At 41.9% G+C, this 13,036-nt stretch overlaps 1 protein-coding gene across 6 annotated transcripts; it reads right to left on the reverse strand.

Moving 5' to 3' along the window:
* Window positions 1-1,039: 1,039 nt before the first annotated feature.
* On the reverse strand, window positions 1,040-11,344 carry RBM23 (RNA binding motif protein 23). 6 transcript variants are annotated; one of them, XM_074294243.1, is made up of 14 exons: window positions 11,101-11,344; window positions 7,390-7,466; window positions 6,675-6,814; window positions 5,790-5,837; window positions 5,502-5,675; window positions 5,139-5,192; window positions 4,899-5,016; window positions 4,447-4,599; window positions 4,225-4,362; window positions 3,761-3,826; window positions 1,771-1,966; window positions 1,580-1,684; window positions 1,413-1,497; window positions 1,040-1,309 (listed from the first exon to the last, which is right to left on the reverse strand). In XM_074294243.1, exons 2-14 carry the CDS (start codon window positions 7,453-7,455, stop codon window positions 1,306-1,308), a joined length of 1,347 nt encoding a protein of 448 aa, XP_074150344.1. In that variant the 5' UTR covers window positions 7,456-7,466; window positions 11,101-11,344; the 3' UTR covers window positions 1,040-1,305. The 6 variants fall into 6 exon arrangements, with proteins under 6 accessions (XP_074150344.1, XP_074150341.1, XP_074150345.1 ...); XM_074294240.1 differs by having other exon boundaries at window positions 6,675-6,823; window positions 11,101-11,295; XM_074294244.1 differs by lacking the exon at window positions 11,101-11,344 and adding an exon at window positions 10,674-10,920.
* Window positions 11,345-13,036: the final 1,692 nt, after the last annotated feature.

Consider the following 13,036-nt stretch of genomic DNA (forward strand, 5'->3'; position numbering starts at 1 on the left):
CTCGTGGCAGGGGAGGATCCAGCCTAGAGTGCCTGGAAAGGGATCAGATAATTACAGACTAAGAGTATTAAGGTTAGAATACAAGAACAGGAAAAGGCTTAAAAGCCTTTGGAGCTACAACGCGGATACAGATGGGGAGCCCAGCCCGGGCAAGAGCCTTTTGTCTATTTTTATTTCTTTAGAGAAAGCCAAAGGAAAAAAAAAAAAGAAAGAAAAAAGGGAAAAGAAAAAAAAAAAAAAAAACGCAATTGCGTTACAAACTTTTATCCCTAGAACCGTTTGTGGATTTGGCTCATGAGAAGTTAAAATCAGAGACAGACAGACCAACCGACAGAGACAGCAGACGTGCGGGCAGCAGCTGCCGCTACTGGGGGGCTGCCCTTTGTACAAAGTTTATATATATTTATATACACAGACACAGGGGTATAAAATCCAGTGAAAAGGGCTCAAGTGAGCCAGGGTGGGAGTAGGAAGAAGTGGCAGAGATGGGGGCAGTGCCAGCTGTGGAGGCACAGGGGAAGAGGAGGGGAATGGTTGTGCTCACTCCCCTCCCTTCCTCCCTGCCTGGGCCAAAGAGATGAAGATGGACTAGAAGGAAGAGGAGCTGTACATAGGAAGATGGAGGGCATAGGAAAGGCACCCCATATTTCACTCAACTCCTGGGGGGCCCCCCAAGGCATCCAGAATGTCTAGATGGGTAGATGTTTCATGTACCACCCAGCAAGACGCTGAGCCTACAGCAGTCCCGGCCTCAGGTTGCACCAAGCTGAGGTTATAGGCTTCACAAGGTATATACGTCCACCTCCATCTGCCAGGCCCATTTGTTGCATCCCAGAATCTATAAGGTTTTCCCCAAATTCAAAAAGCTTCTTCACCCAGAGGTCCTAAGGGATTTCCCTGGTAGGCCAAGAGGGAGGGAAAGGGGAAAAGGGTGGCACCTTCATTTGTGGCCCCCACACCCCCCAGAATGGGGGACGAGCAGAGGAAAAGAGGATGATAGATGGGAAAAGGGCAATGAAGGGCACCCAGGGAGACGATACACAGAGAGACACTTGTATTCGATGTATGTACAGATTCTGCTCCCCCAGGCTGGGGGCTTTGCTCAGCACAGAGTCCGTCCCCAGTGGGGCCATGGAGCAGCTGCTCTTCCTGGTGTCCAGTGTTGTCCCCAATCACCCCAGAGCCAATGTCCGTGCCCGCAGGCTGGCGTGGTCCGTGGCAGTGGGGAGAAGGGGGCTGTGGAGGGGCAGACACGGAGAAAGGAGGTGACGGAACCCAGAGGCACCGGGAAGCAGCGCTGGGCTCTTACCTGTAGGAAGATGAGCAAAGAGAGGTAAACTACTAACCAAAGAGAACAGAGAATAGAAATGTTTTTTAAAAACAACAAAAATGGCAAGCCTCTAAGAACTTACATAGTCTGGGGAGTAAAGAGGCTGGAGAGCTGGAAGCACTGAGAGGCAATGGCCTGGGAGGCGAGATTCAGGGCTGGACTAAGAGCTAGGCAAAGAATTGAAAGAGTCAGTGCATTGTCAGAGGCTCTTTTCTCTCCTCCCCTTCCCTCTGAACAATTAATATTCACCTGTCAGGGCTGCAGGGTTCAGGGCTCCCAAGGGAACAGCTCCATTCAGTTGCAGGGCAGCAGCCTGGGCAGCAGCAGCTGTGGTTGGGAGCTGAATACCAGAGCCTAAAGGAGTAGAGAATATAGCACCGAGTCCAAAATCTTTGATTAAAAGTTTATTCCCATATTTTGCACCCCAGAGTGGTACTCACCCTCAGCCAACTTAGCCATGAGCTGCAGCCGCCCACCAGCAGTACCCAGGTCCAGCTCCTCACCACCATCGGGGAAGGTAATATCTGTGCCACCGTCCAGTCGCTCAGTCACATGACCCACCCTCATAGGTCGCCCTGCAAGCTCAAAGCCATTCAATTGTTCCAATGCCCGCCGAGCACACTCTGAGTCAGAAAACTGCAGGGACCACCAAGACAATGTCAGTAAGCTCCTGGCCACGGACCTGAACCCACACCTTACCCCTGCCAGTTTTGACTCCCACCACCTTAAGACAGTTCCATTTAGGCCTTTATACATATTTTTCTTTCCCAAGAGACTTAACACTTGAAAGTCCCCTTTCTTATTCATGGTATTCTAAGAGAATTATATCAAATAACTGAAAGATTTGATTTTTCCAGGCCTAGAAAAGGATGACCATTCTTATGAAACTTCATCTGACAATGCTCTGGATTCAAGGTTTTCTAAACTTTTTTGTTTATTTATTTTTTATTTCTAAACTTTTTGTTTGCCATGAGGCACAGTTTGGGAAATCTATGGAACCCTTCTCAGTGATTTTAAATGTTTTTTAATATAAAAAATACATAGAACATAACAAGGAAACCAACTACATTAAAATAATTATCAAAATCTCTTAATACCAAATTCACATACGCCCGGTTAAAAACCCCCATTTTAGAGAGAAACAATAAACAAATAATGGGAGAGGATCCAAGATTTTGCATTCTCACTCAGTTCTTACAAGAAGTTCAGGGACTCAAAAGCTAGTAATCTGGGACCACCAAGAGCTATGCTATATTCTGGGATGCTATGATCTAGAACCACAATCTGGGGACAACAAACAATATAGCTAGAATTCCTAATTCTGGTTTTTATTAATTCACTGTTGTGTTGAATAAGGCTCCTCTCTTTTTTTCCCCACTCAGGACAAAAGTTACCATAATGCACGGCCACCAGCAAGCACTACTTGTTTGAGCTGTTTGGAAGGCAGCAATTTAAGGACAAACAGGTTCCAAAAAAGCCATATGACCTGAGCCATCCAGGAAATTGTGCCTGCTACTATGGAGAATTACCACACCTAGAAATCTCCAAAACCAACTGGAATATTGGATTTTTTTTTTTTTTTAATTCTAGTATTACACTCCCTAAAACATATGGAACTGCCGGGGATAGCAGGCTTCTGATTTTCTTAAGATGAGCAATTCCTAAATCATGATAAACTTCCCCATTACCTACCTTAGAGGTAGTTGCAAAGCCTAACAAAGAAAACTAACAAGTAATGTTGAGCAACCAACCAGTCAGTAGCTTGAAACTATGGGACTGGGAAAACTAAAGATCAAAAATAGGAGTCTGTTTGACTGAAAGATGAAAAATGAAACTATCAAGCATCTCACTTCTATTCCTTTTCATAATCCATCTTTGCCTTCATCAAGAACAGCAGCCTCCCTACAAGGCACTAGTCCCAACTCTGCCTTCAAATCATCTACTGTACAATAAAAGCACTATTTTCACCTGATCCTCCATTCCTCTAGAATTACTTAACAAGTGAACATGGTACTTTAAGTTTGCAATGCACTTTACATTTTATCATCTCATTCAATTCAAACCCTAGCACATAATTATCATCTCCATTTTACAAATGAGGAAACAAGCAGACAATGATTAAATAACATGCCTGAGGTCCATACAGCAAGTAAACGTCTGAAAGAGAATTTGAACTCAGGTCTTTCTGACCCTAATATTCACTGCATTGCCTCATTATTAATAACTAATGAGCAAGCTATTACTGAATGACACTAACCAGACTCTAGGATATCACAACATTAAGGCCACTGTTACAGTGTAAGAGCAAACAAAGAATTCCCAAAATTAACCAAGAGTATCAATAAACCATTTATAATCCCTAGAACAGGAGTATGACAAAGAAAATGAATTACATTTCAGAGAAATGGGCCAAATAATAGTACTACTCACGGTTAAGAATCCAAAGCCTTTAGAGCGGCCAGTATCTGGGTCCTTCATGAGGACAATGTTATCAATCTGTCGAGCAAAGAGAGAATGGTTCAGATTATGTTTGCTATGCCTCATCATTGACTCTAACCATCCAAACTGTTCCTGAGATTTGAGACAACTTCATTCCTCCCTCACAAATCACTTGTTTCTTGTCATTTTAGATCAGAGCTAAAAGTCTACTGTTTTCCCAACAAAACCTTTTCCTGATTAACCTTACTCAATCCCCATCAGCTCAAGACCAAAATTACTCCTTTTCTTTGACTTTTAAGGAATATTTCATGTGCATTTTTGAGTGTAGGTTCTACACCTAATACAACCCATTCTAAGTATCTATTTGAATGTATGAACCTTTAGTTGTAATGAAGAACACTGGCTCTTCCCACCCTTTCCAGCTCTGCTCCCTAATATCCCATGAAAGTACATACTTTGCCAAAAGGCTCAAAGATGCCCCGCAACATGTCCTCAGTGATATTGAAGTGCAGGGAGCCAACATAGAGTCGCATGGGACCACCACTGCCCTTCTGTAAGTTGTTGGCCATGGCTGCCAAGCGGTTTTTCTCAGCCTGGAAAAGAAAAATGGTCATTTCCCAAAATAGATTCTTCTCCATATTACTTCAAGTACATTTTATTGTCCTTTGCATACTCACCTGAGAGGCCTGCACAATGATGGGGACACCCAACAGCCGCTGCCCTGTTAGTCCAATTGCTAGTGGCACTGACTGGATCTCACAGAACTCCACATAGGCAATGCCCTTAGAACGACGTGAGTTCCGGTCTGAGATAATACGCACGTCACGTACCTGTATAAGACAATGGGGAAACTTAAGAATTGTAGACTCTAAAAGCCAGAAGGGTCTTCTAGCTCAATTCCTTCTTTTTACAGATGAGAAAATTAAGACTCAAACATGTTACATGACTTTCCCAGGGTCACTCAGCTAGTATCCAAGTCAGGATTTAAATCCAGGACTACCTGACACTAAGTCAGCATTTTATCTACTATACCCATGTTGAGTCTTAGATTGGGTCTACAAGAAATAGAAAGTTTTCCTATCCCTGGGTTGAGTTACACCAAAAGGGCAGGGGATGATAAGCAGTTTACCTTGCCAACAGCAGAAAAAAAATCCTCTAGATCTCGGGGCCGAATGCGGGCAGCCAGCTGCATACAGAAGACTGTGCGAGCATCACGTTCTTCTGGGCTCAGATTGTCAATAGGCTCCCTGAAGAAAAACAAGGGATTAGGGAGATTCCTATTTCCCAATTACTGCTCCCCTTAATGAAGCATATTAATTACTGAAGTAAGTGCAAACAACTTCTGGATTTCAAAATTTATCCAACTCACCGTACAGGGCTCTTCTCTCTGTAATGGGGGCTCTTGCTGTGTCCATATCTGCGCCTAAATAGTATAGTTTTTAAAACAAACAAAAGCAGATAATAAGATTATTTCACCCAAAAAAAAAAAAAAAAAAAAAAAAAAAATTTAATCCATATTGGTCCAGAGATTAGTTTCCTAATCTTTTATGGAGATTCCCAGTGTTTACTCTTTCATTCATTAGTTCTTAACATCAGTCTCTAACAATGAGTTGTCTTACTCCTCACATTGGGCTACTACCTCCAGAAGCAGGGCTGCAAAAAACACACATGCCACTCATATCTCTCTATGTTACTATTATTAAGTAATCAACTGCATAACAAAAGTTGGTACCCAGTAGCAAGGGGTGGACTCCTGTAGCGGACACGCTCCTCACGCCGGCGATCCCGGCTGCGTGACTTGCTACTGCGTCGGCGATCCCGACTGCGGCTTCGGTGACGCCTCTGACGATCCCGGCTCCGGCTCCGACTATTTCTCCGCCTATGTCGGTCCCGGTCTCGGCTGCGGCTAGAGTTGAAGATAACAACTAAATTAGAACACATCTTTCTACTAACTCTTTATGTATTAGCATCATCATCCTTTCCAAATTCCATTCCCAAGACCAGTGATTCCCTTATTTACCTGCGTTTCCGATCCTTGCTTCTGCTATGGCTGCGGCTCCTCTTCTTCCTGTGAAAGACAATAGTTTTAAATCCTCCCACAGGTATCAGAATTTTCACTCATCCCTCTAAAGTGACAAGTTCCATAATAATACACTGGGAAAACAGGGACCATTAAGATAATAGGATGAAAACTGTGGAAGATCTGGCATAAGTGCTTAATACTTGTACACCACCAGCTTATGTTTCTAAATTCCAAAGTTAGGAAACTATTTTTGTCAAAAACAAATGCTGGAACTCTGTCTTCCCAGAAATCAGCCGGAGTCAGGATCACCAAAAATCTTTATTCTTGGTCTTTTGGGGTTGAGGTCAGGGGATTAAATCTAGCAATCTCCACACCACCTTCCTCTCTTCTCCAGGAGAATGCCTCAATTTTCTCCTCCTACTCCACCCACACAAGTCACTTCCCCTTCTTTGTCCCACCAATCAAGCCAGCACAGAATAGTTGGGGAGGGTCAACCTTCAAACATGTTAATAGAGAATTGTCCAATTTATAATTAGTCTCGAGTGCTCCATTATCCAAGTGCTATTTGCTCAGTTTTAGCCCCTTTACAAACAAAAGCCTATAGTTCCAAATGAGGAATCTTCTTATTGTCATATACAAATAAAATGTGTTCACACTAGGACTGACTTGTTGAGTCCACATAGGAAAGGAAAATGGCTTAAGCCAATTACCAGTGTGCCCTTGACAGGATCACAACTGGAACCAAAGGTGTCAAGCAATCTTTAAAGTAGCTTGGATTACCACCTTCCAGGTCTGGCTGTCTCCTCAATTTGAAATAGGCAATTTATTTTCTCCTCCCCTACTTCTAAAACCCACTCCAACCAAAAAATATCTCACACTTACTTGCTTGTCTCCCCACTGGTGCTGCTTCCACTGGTGCCACCTCCTCCACTGTTGCTAGTGCTGCTGGTGCTGGTGCTGGTGCTGGTGCTGGTGCTGGTACTGGTATTGCTCGGGCTATCCTTTTTCACCTCCTTCCTTTGCTGCTCATCCTGGGGGGTTCGCCAGAAGAATGTCCCAAGAGTGCAGGCACCAAACACACAAGTTCCAATGGACAAAAAGAATAGAGGCGAACAAGGAAGAAAACCCCATGAGATCAAGTTCTCTAACCATCTCTTTGAATATAATTCCACTGAGCAATGAAGCACGAAGCACAAAGCACAAAAAAGAAACCAAGCTCAAATCTCCATAGAAAAGGTAGGTTTGACTTTAGAAATTCAGCAAGTATCTTTCTACATGTTTTTCCCAGGCATTTGTCCTCACTAATGAAAAACAAGAGATAGGACTAATGAGATCCACTGCCATTTGTTGGATAGGTCCCATGGCTTGTGAGAATAAAACCAAATTTACAACCACAATCATGTGTGCTAAAAGGAACGGCTCCTACTACCATCCTTTTGCAAAAACAACAGCAGGTAATTAATAAGAAAAGAGGAAGGAACAGTGTCATAGAAGGGTCCCACCTACAACTGGCCATTCTTCTCATTTCCAAGACTCAGATTATACCCACTTCAGAGACAGAAGCCTAAATGAAGAGCCTACAGCTTGGAGACATTACCTCTTCCTTCTTGTAGGGGGCTTCCAGCATGGCTTCAATCACTATGTCAAAGTCATCTGACGCCATCGTGTCAAAATCTAAGGAGAGGAGAGATAGATGAAGCTGATGAAGGCCAAGCCCATCTAGTAGACTCTTTTCAAGTCACTCCCTGGCCCTTGAAAAGACATTTTTTGTGATGCTACAGTTCCCTGTTTTCTTAGGGAACTATCTGTCAAACCTTGGGTTTAGTTCTGTGGCCTAAAAATCACAATTAGTCCTGATCTGTAGCTTGGATATGGAGATAAACAATCTATGTCTAAAATGAAACAGAGTTTTGTTATATGACTACAATAATCTTAATTAGCATAAACTCAAAAGAGTTTGTATAAACACTTTCCTGTGAATATATTATATATTTTATCAAAATTTCCCTTTAAAGGGGATTCACTGTCTTTTTCTTATTGTCTCAAGCAGACTTAGAAATAAACAAGAAAATTATACTAACACAAACCCAAAATTCAATAAAATAAGAAAGTAAGAGAAACAAGGACTTCCCTAAGTTCTTCCCACATACTTAGTCTTACAATACCAGTTAAAAGGGCTCTTATCAATCTATGATTTTATCAAACTATTAATCAACGATTAATGAGTAAATCTATGACTAATGATTAAACTTAATGTAATTAAGAACAGGGACCTGGTTTGTGATTTCAGTGGAATTTAATTCCAAGACTAGGAAACCATCTATATCAGTGCAAGTCAGCACTTTCTCTGTAATTTACAGAACTAGACAGTTGCCTAGGGCACTGAGAAGTTAAGTCTCACAACTAACAGACACACATCAGCCTCAAGACTTGAGCCAAGGCTGCCAGGATCCAAGGTCATTATTGTCAGGGCTGCCTGTTATACAACAAAGTGACAATAAAGAAAAAAAGCACTTTAAATAAACACGACCATTCTTGCTTGGGAAACAAGATGGACAGGGTAAAAATTTTTGCCTCTCCTCCAAACTTCCATATCTACAGCAAGAGTCTTTTGTCTGGATATCTATATGTCTGGCAAATGAAAAAAACAAAAATGCCCTAAATATACGGGGTCAGTTTTTTTTGGACAAATATGAGTACATATCTAATTCCTTTTAAAAGTTGTCACCTGCACAGCTATACATATATATATATATATACATACACACATGCACACACACACACACACACACACACACACACACACATTTACCCAATGACAACTTTTGGACAATCATTCTTACTCAAAAATTTTTTTGGAATTTCTTTTTTTGGAACTGATTTCAGAGCTTGTAACAGTATTCTAAATACCCTAAGAGAGGTAGGCAGTTATTTTTTGAGTCTTAACCAGTGACCAGGGCCTTTGTCAATGCATATTTTCGACATGTTATCATCTTTGTTACTCAACCCAAAAAAATAAGGAGAAAATACAGTGAATAAGATGAGTTTAATTGCTCCTAGTTTTAAGGCTTCTAAAAGACTTTGGAGACTTGAAGATTTTTTTTTTTTAATCAATCAAAATTCATTTGGAGCCAAAACTGGTGAATGAGATATAATACAGTTTGACACCATCTTGAGTAAAAAATATCAACCCTTCCATTTGCATACATTTTACAACCTAACATATATTTACATACACCTCAAATGATCCCTATAAGCAACAATGCCCTGAAATACATTGTCCCCATGAAGAAACTAAAACCAAGAGAAGTTTAGATTTGATTAGATCGTATACGTCTTTAAAAGTGGTGATCTAAATTCCAGTGGGAGTTCTACCACAAAGTTTATAAACTAGCCATTAAGTAAATTCCAAGAGTTCCAAAAATATTCCAAACAATGCCTAGGCACACACGTAGATTCACAAAATTAATATTTTAAGTACCTATTTTTTTATAGCACCAAGGTAAACACCACGAGATAAGTTAAAATGTAAATAAAAATAACTTACTTTAAAAGATAACCTACATTCTGATAATTTTCCTTTTTTTTTTTTTTTAAATATGTCTGGATCAGCCCCATTACTTTATGAGTTCACATCTTGCAAATATGCTTTTTGGTTTTCTGTAGTACATAAGATGTAATTCAAGAGCAGAACTATGTTGACCAATATAAATTATTTAGCTCACTGTTAGAACCAAAAAAAAAAAAAAAAAAAATCTAAAAACTAGAAATAACTTTTCGCTTCTAAAACACTAGTCACACCAGTCATTTTGAACCAAAATTCACATTTCACAAAAAACTCCTCTGTTGTATCAGTTAAGATTTTTGTCCTAAAATGTTTCTGATTTCATGACACCAGTTACTCTTTGTTCATCCAGGGCAGGAGATAGGGATAACTGCCAAAAAAAAAAAAAAAAAAAAGAGAAAAGAAAGAAAGAAATCAAATCCCCTTAAAGGGACAATCCTCTGGACAAGCAAAGTTTTCCCTTGTTCTCAGCCTAAATGAGGAATAGCTGAGTGAATCTTTGTGCACTCTTGCAACATAAATACAACTTTTGTGGAATCTCCCAATCCAAACGGGTATGTGCCAGAGTTGCACCTTTCTTTCTGACCTAAACACTGATTTACAATCTGCATAAAACTGTCAGGCTAGAAATTTCCCAAGTACTTTTTTCCACCCCACTACAAAAGAGATCACCAAAGAAGCCCCATCCAAAGACTGATTTTCCTATTACCCCCCCCCCTCCTCCTGAGAAAAATATGGGAAAAGAAGTTCCATAGCCACCGGGATGCTGGAATCTCAACCAAATGGCCTGCTCCCAGGGAGCACTCAGGCAGGCTACCATGCCCCGATGTGCTTAAGAATCACTGTCAGCCTAGTTCACCAGAATCCAACTCATGATGGAGTCTTAGGGGTGATGGAAGGGGGAACAATCTCTAGGTCTGGTCACTGCTGAGCCCTAACACATCCATACACGAGAACATAATAACAATGTGAACAAATAAGACAATAACAACAATAAAAACTGGCGGAAAGGGCTCGCTCTCCCACTCAAGTGCGGCCCGAGCCAGACTATCCACCTAGGCTTTCCCTCAGTAATCTTTATACTCTCAGCTACCAGAAATGGCCGTGCTACTTCGGGCCACATTTTAGCCCTGGGGCCTATCCAGATCTTATGCCCGGAATTCTGGGTCAGAAAAGGAGCTAAAAAACCCTGACACAAAAACACAGTAAATTCCATGCAGCGTTTTTTTTTGTTGTTGTTTTGTTTTTGGCAGAGGCGTTTCATATCGGAACCCAGGACAGAGAAAAAACAAAGGGAGAGTCCTTAATCCCCTCACCCCTCTTTCTGCGCCGTCGATGACGAAAGTCCGGCTAGGCCATGGATTGTGGCCACCTCGCCCGAGAACGGCAGCGAGGAGGAGCTAACAAAGTGTCATGGCTGCGGGGCTCTGTTATGGGAAGAGATCAAAGTCATAGGACTCTGGGGGGAGGGGGAAAGGGTGGCGCAACGCTACGGTCAAACCAAGGGGAAAGCCATGGTGGGCTCGATGCCTATAAATTATACTAGTGCCCTAAGCCTGTGTCGAGAACACCATTTCCAAACCAAAATAACAAACAAAAAATTAAAAGGTTTGCGTGGTTCTGCTTGCGACATCACTGTCTGCTTGTGACGTCAAGGGGAGGCGCCACGCGGCAACGTCACGGGCGGGTGACGTCTCGATCGGGGGTGGGGGGGAAGATTATTCAGCTTCGGGGGTCTCTCACCAGCTCCGGGTCCCCGCGGGGGGGTCCCGGGTTTCTCCGTTCCTTGAGGTGTGTAAAGGGCTTTGAGCCCAGCTCTTTCTCAGGGTCTCGGCAGAGAAAACGGCGCCGTGGCCGGAGCTGCTCTTCTTCCCGCAAGATGGCGGCAGCTCCGATGTCTTCCAGAACCTTCCCCCAATCTGCGCATGCGTTAAACCTAAGCTAGGGTGGGGTCAAACCTAGTTGTCTCGCGGCAACTCTCCATACTGTACTCTTTCATTGGCTAAAATTAAAACTATGGGTGGAGCCATTCTCCGCTGTTGCCTAGCAACCGTCAATTTTCCTATTGATTGGCTAATGTTTCTGTAGATCAGGGAGAAGGGCCTTACCTGCAACCTTTGTTGACGCCCATCGCTTCCTCATTGGCTACTGAGCCACTGGGGGAGGTGGAGAAAAAAAAAATCCGATGCCAGACGTAGTGTTGGAGTTAGGGAGACCCACATGACCGTTTCTAGTACACTGATTGGCTAGAGCAATGCATTGGGTGGAGACAGTAAGAGCGAGCTGTAGTTGTTTCTTTAGTATATTCTCTATTGATTGGCTGACGGAGTCACGTCCTTTAAATCCTTTCCCTAGTTAAATTTGTCGAGAATAAAAATCTGTCCTTTGACCTCACCTTTGGCACTTAGCGCGCATGCGTCCAAGTCCCCTGCTCGGGTCTCGGGCTCCCGAGGCTTTTTTGTAGCAAACTACTAGGCAGGTGATAGCAGTTAAAAAGGTTTAAGGACGCAGAGGATTCTTTTACCAAATCTCACTCCCACCTCCTTTCTTCACTACTTTAAAGTAACGTCCTATCCTAGTAGAATGCCGGTGCCACACTTGCTTTCAGCGCGGAGCAAGGGCACAAGTCCCTTGACCAGAAGTGAACACCTGACACCCACAGGCCCGTTTTTAGGGTTCTTTATGTCCCGCAGCTTTTACAGTTCCAAGGTCTACTTCCTATAGCAAAGAATTTGGTCGTAAGGGAACTTCTGAACGAACAAATTTCTAGTCTCTGCCTCCAAAAAATAGGAATTGGGGCAGGAGATTGGAGTAATTATCAGTGTGACCACCACAAGGCAAATGTTACAAATAATCCAATCTTCACTCAATCAATCTGTCGAAATTCGATCTTTCACAATTGATCTAAAAATACTTCAACATTAGAGTTGGACCCAAGTCTTACAAGTTTTAGTATGCACCCTTTCGTTACAGACATGGATGTAGATGAGAAACTATACATATGTTCAAACTGTCAAACAGCGTAGGATTGCTAGTTGTTTTGTTTAATTGTTTTCTTTTAAACAAATTTCTCTTGTTAGAATGGTTAGGACGGAATATATTGAGAAATGAATGTGATATAAAAACAGGTATCAAAAATAAAAATTTTTGAAGCTTAAATTTAATAGGGAACAAATATAGGTCATAATTGGGTTCAAAAAATGTTCCCAAGTACAAGATGGAGAGGGTATCAAAACAGCAATTCCTCTTCAAAAACAATGGGATCAAGCTGAATAGATTAATATAGCAGCCAAAAAACCCAAATGTGACCTGAGGTTGTACTGACAGGCACTTTCCAGAACTAAAAAAGGTGAAAGAGCCTGGATACCTACACTTGAATCATACATAGCATACGGGAGTATTACACAATGTTCTAGGTGCTTCATTTTTGTAGATTGCTTGACAACACAGTATCCAGGGAAAAGCAATGAGGATGGATAAACCTTGAGATCATGTACAATGAGAACTGGTTGAAAGAACTTGGAATATTTAAGATTGACTAGAGAAAAAATTCTGGGGAAATCAAAAACTTTCTTCAAGTATTTAAAGAATTGTTCCATGATAGAGGAAATCAATATATAATAGATGACTCTGGTATAGCACTTTAAAATTTGCAAAGCCATTTACAAACATTCTCTCA

This window comes from Sminthopsis crassicaudata, chromosome 2, assembly GCF_048593235.1.
Source record: "Sminthopsis crassicaudata isolate SCR6 chromosome 2, ASM4859323v1, whole genome shotgun sequence".
NCBI classification, from domain to species: domain Eukaryota; kingdom Metazoa; phylum Chordata; class Mammalia; order Dasyuromorphia; family Dasyuridae; genus Sminthopsis; species Sminthopsis crassicaudata.

What these genes read in the sequence shown, in the direction of transcription:
- RBM23 (XM_074294240.1), bottom strand. Translation starts at nt 7,455, where the DNA reads ATGGCGTCAGATGACTTTGACATAGTGATTGAAGCCATGCTGGAAGCC. An exon ending in AGTCCACCCCTTGCTACTGG is followed by an intron (nt 5,193 to 5,501) that starts GTACCAACTTTT and finishes TATACTATTTAG; the next exon opens with GCGCAGATATGGACACAGCA. An exon ending in AGAGAGAAGAGCCCTGTACG is followed by an intron (nt 5,017 to 5,138) that starts GTGAGTTGGATA and finishes GTTTTTCTTCAG; the next exon opens with GGAGCCTATTGACAATCTGA.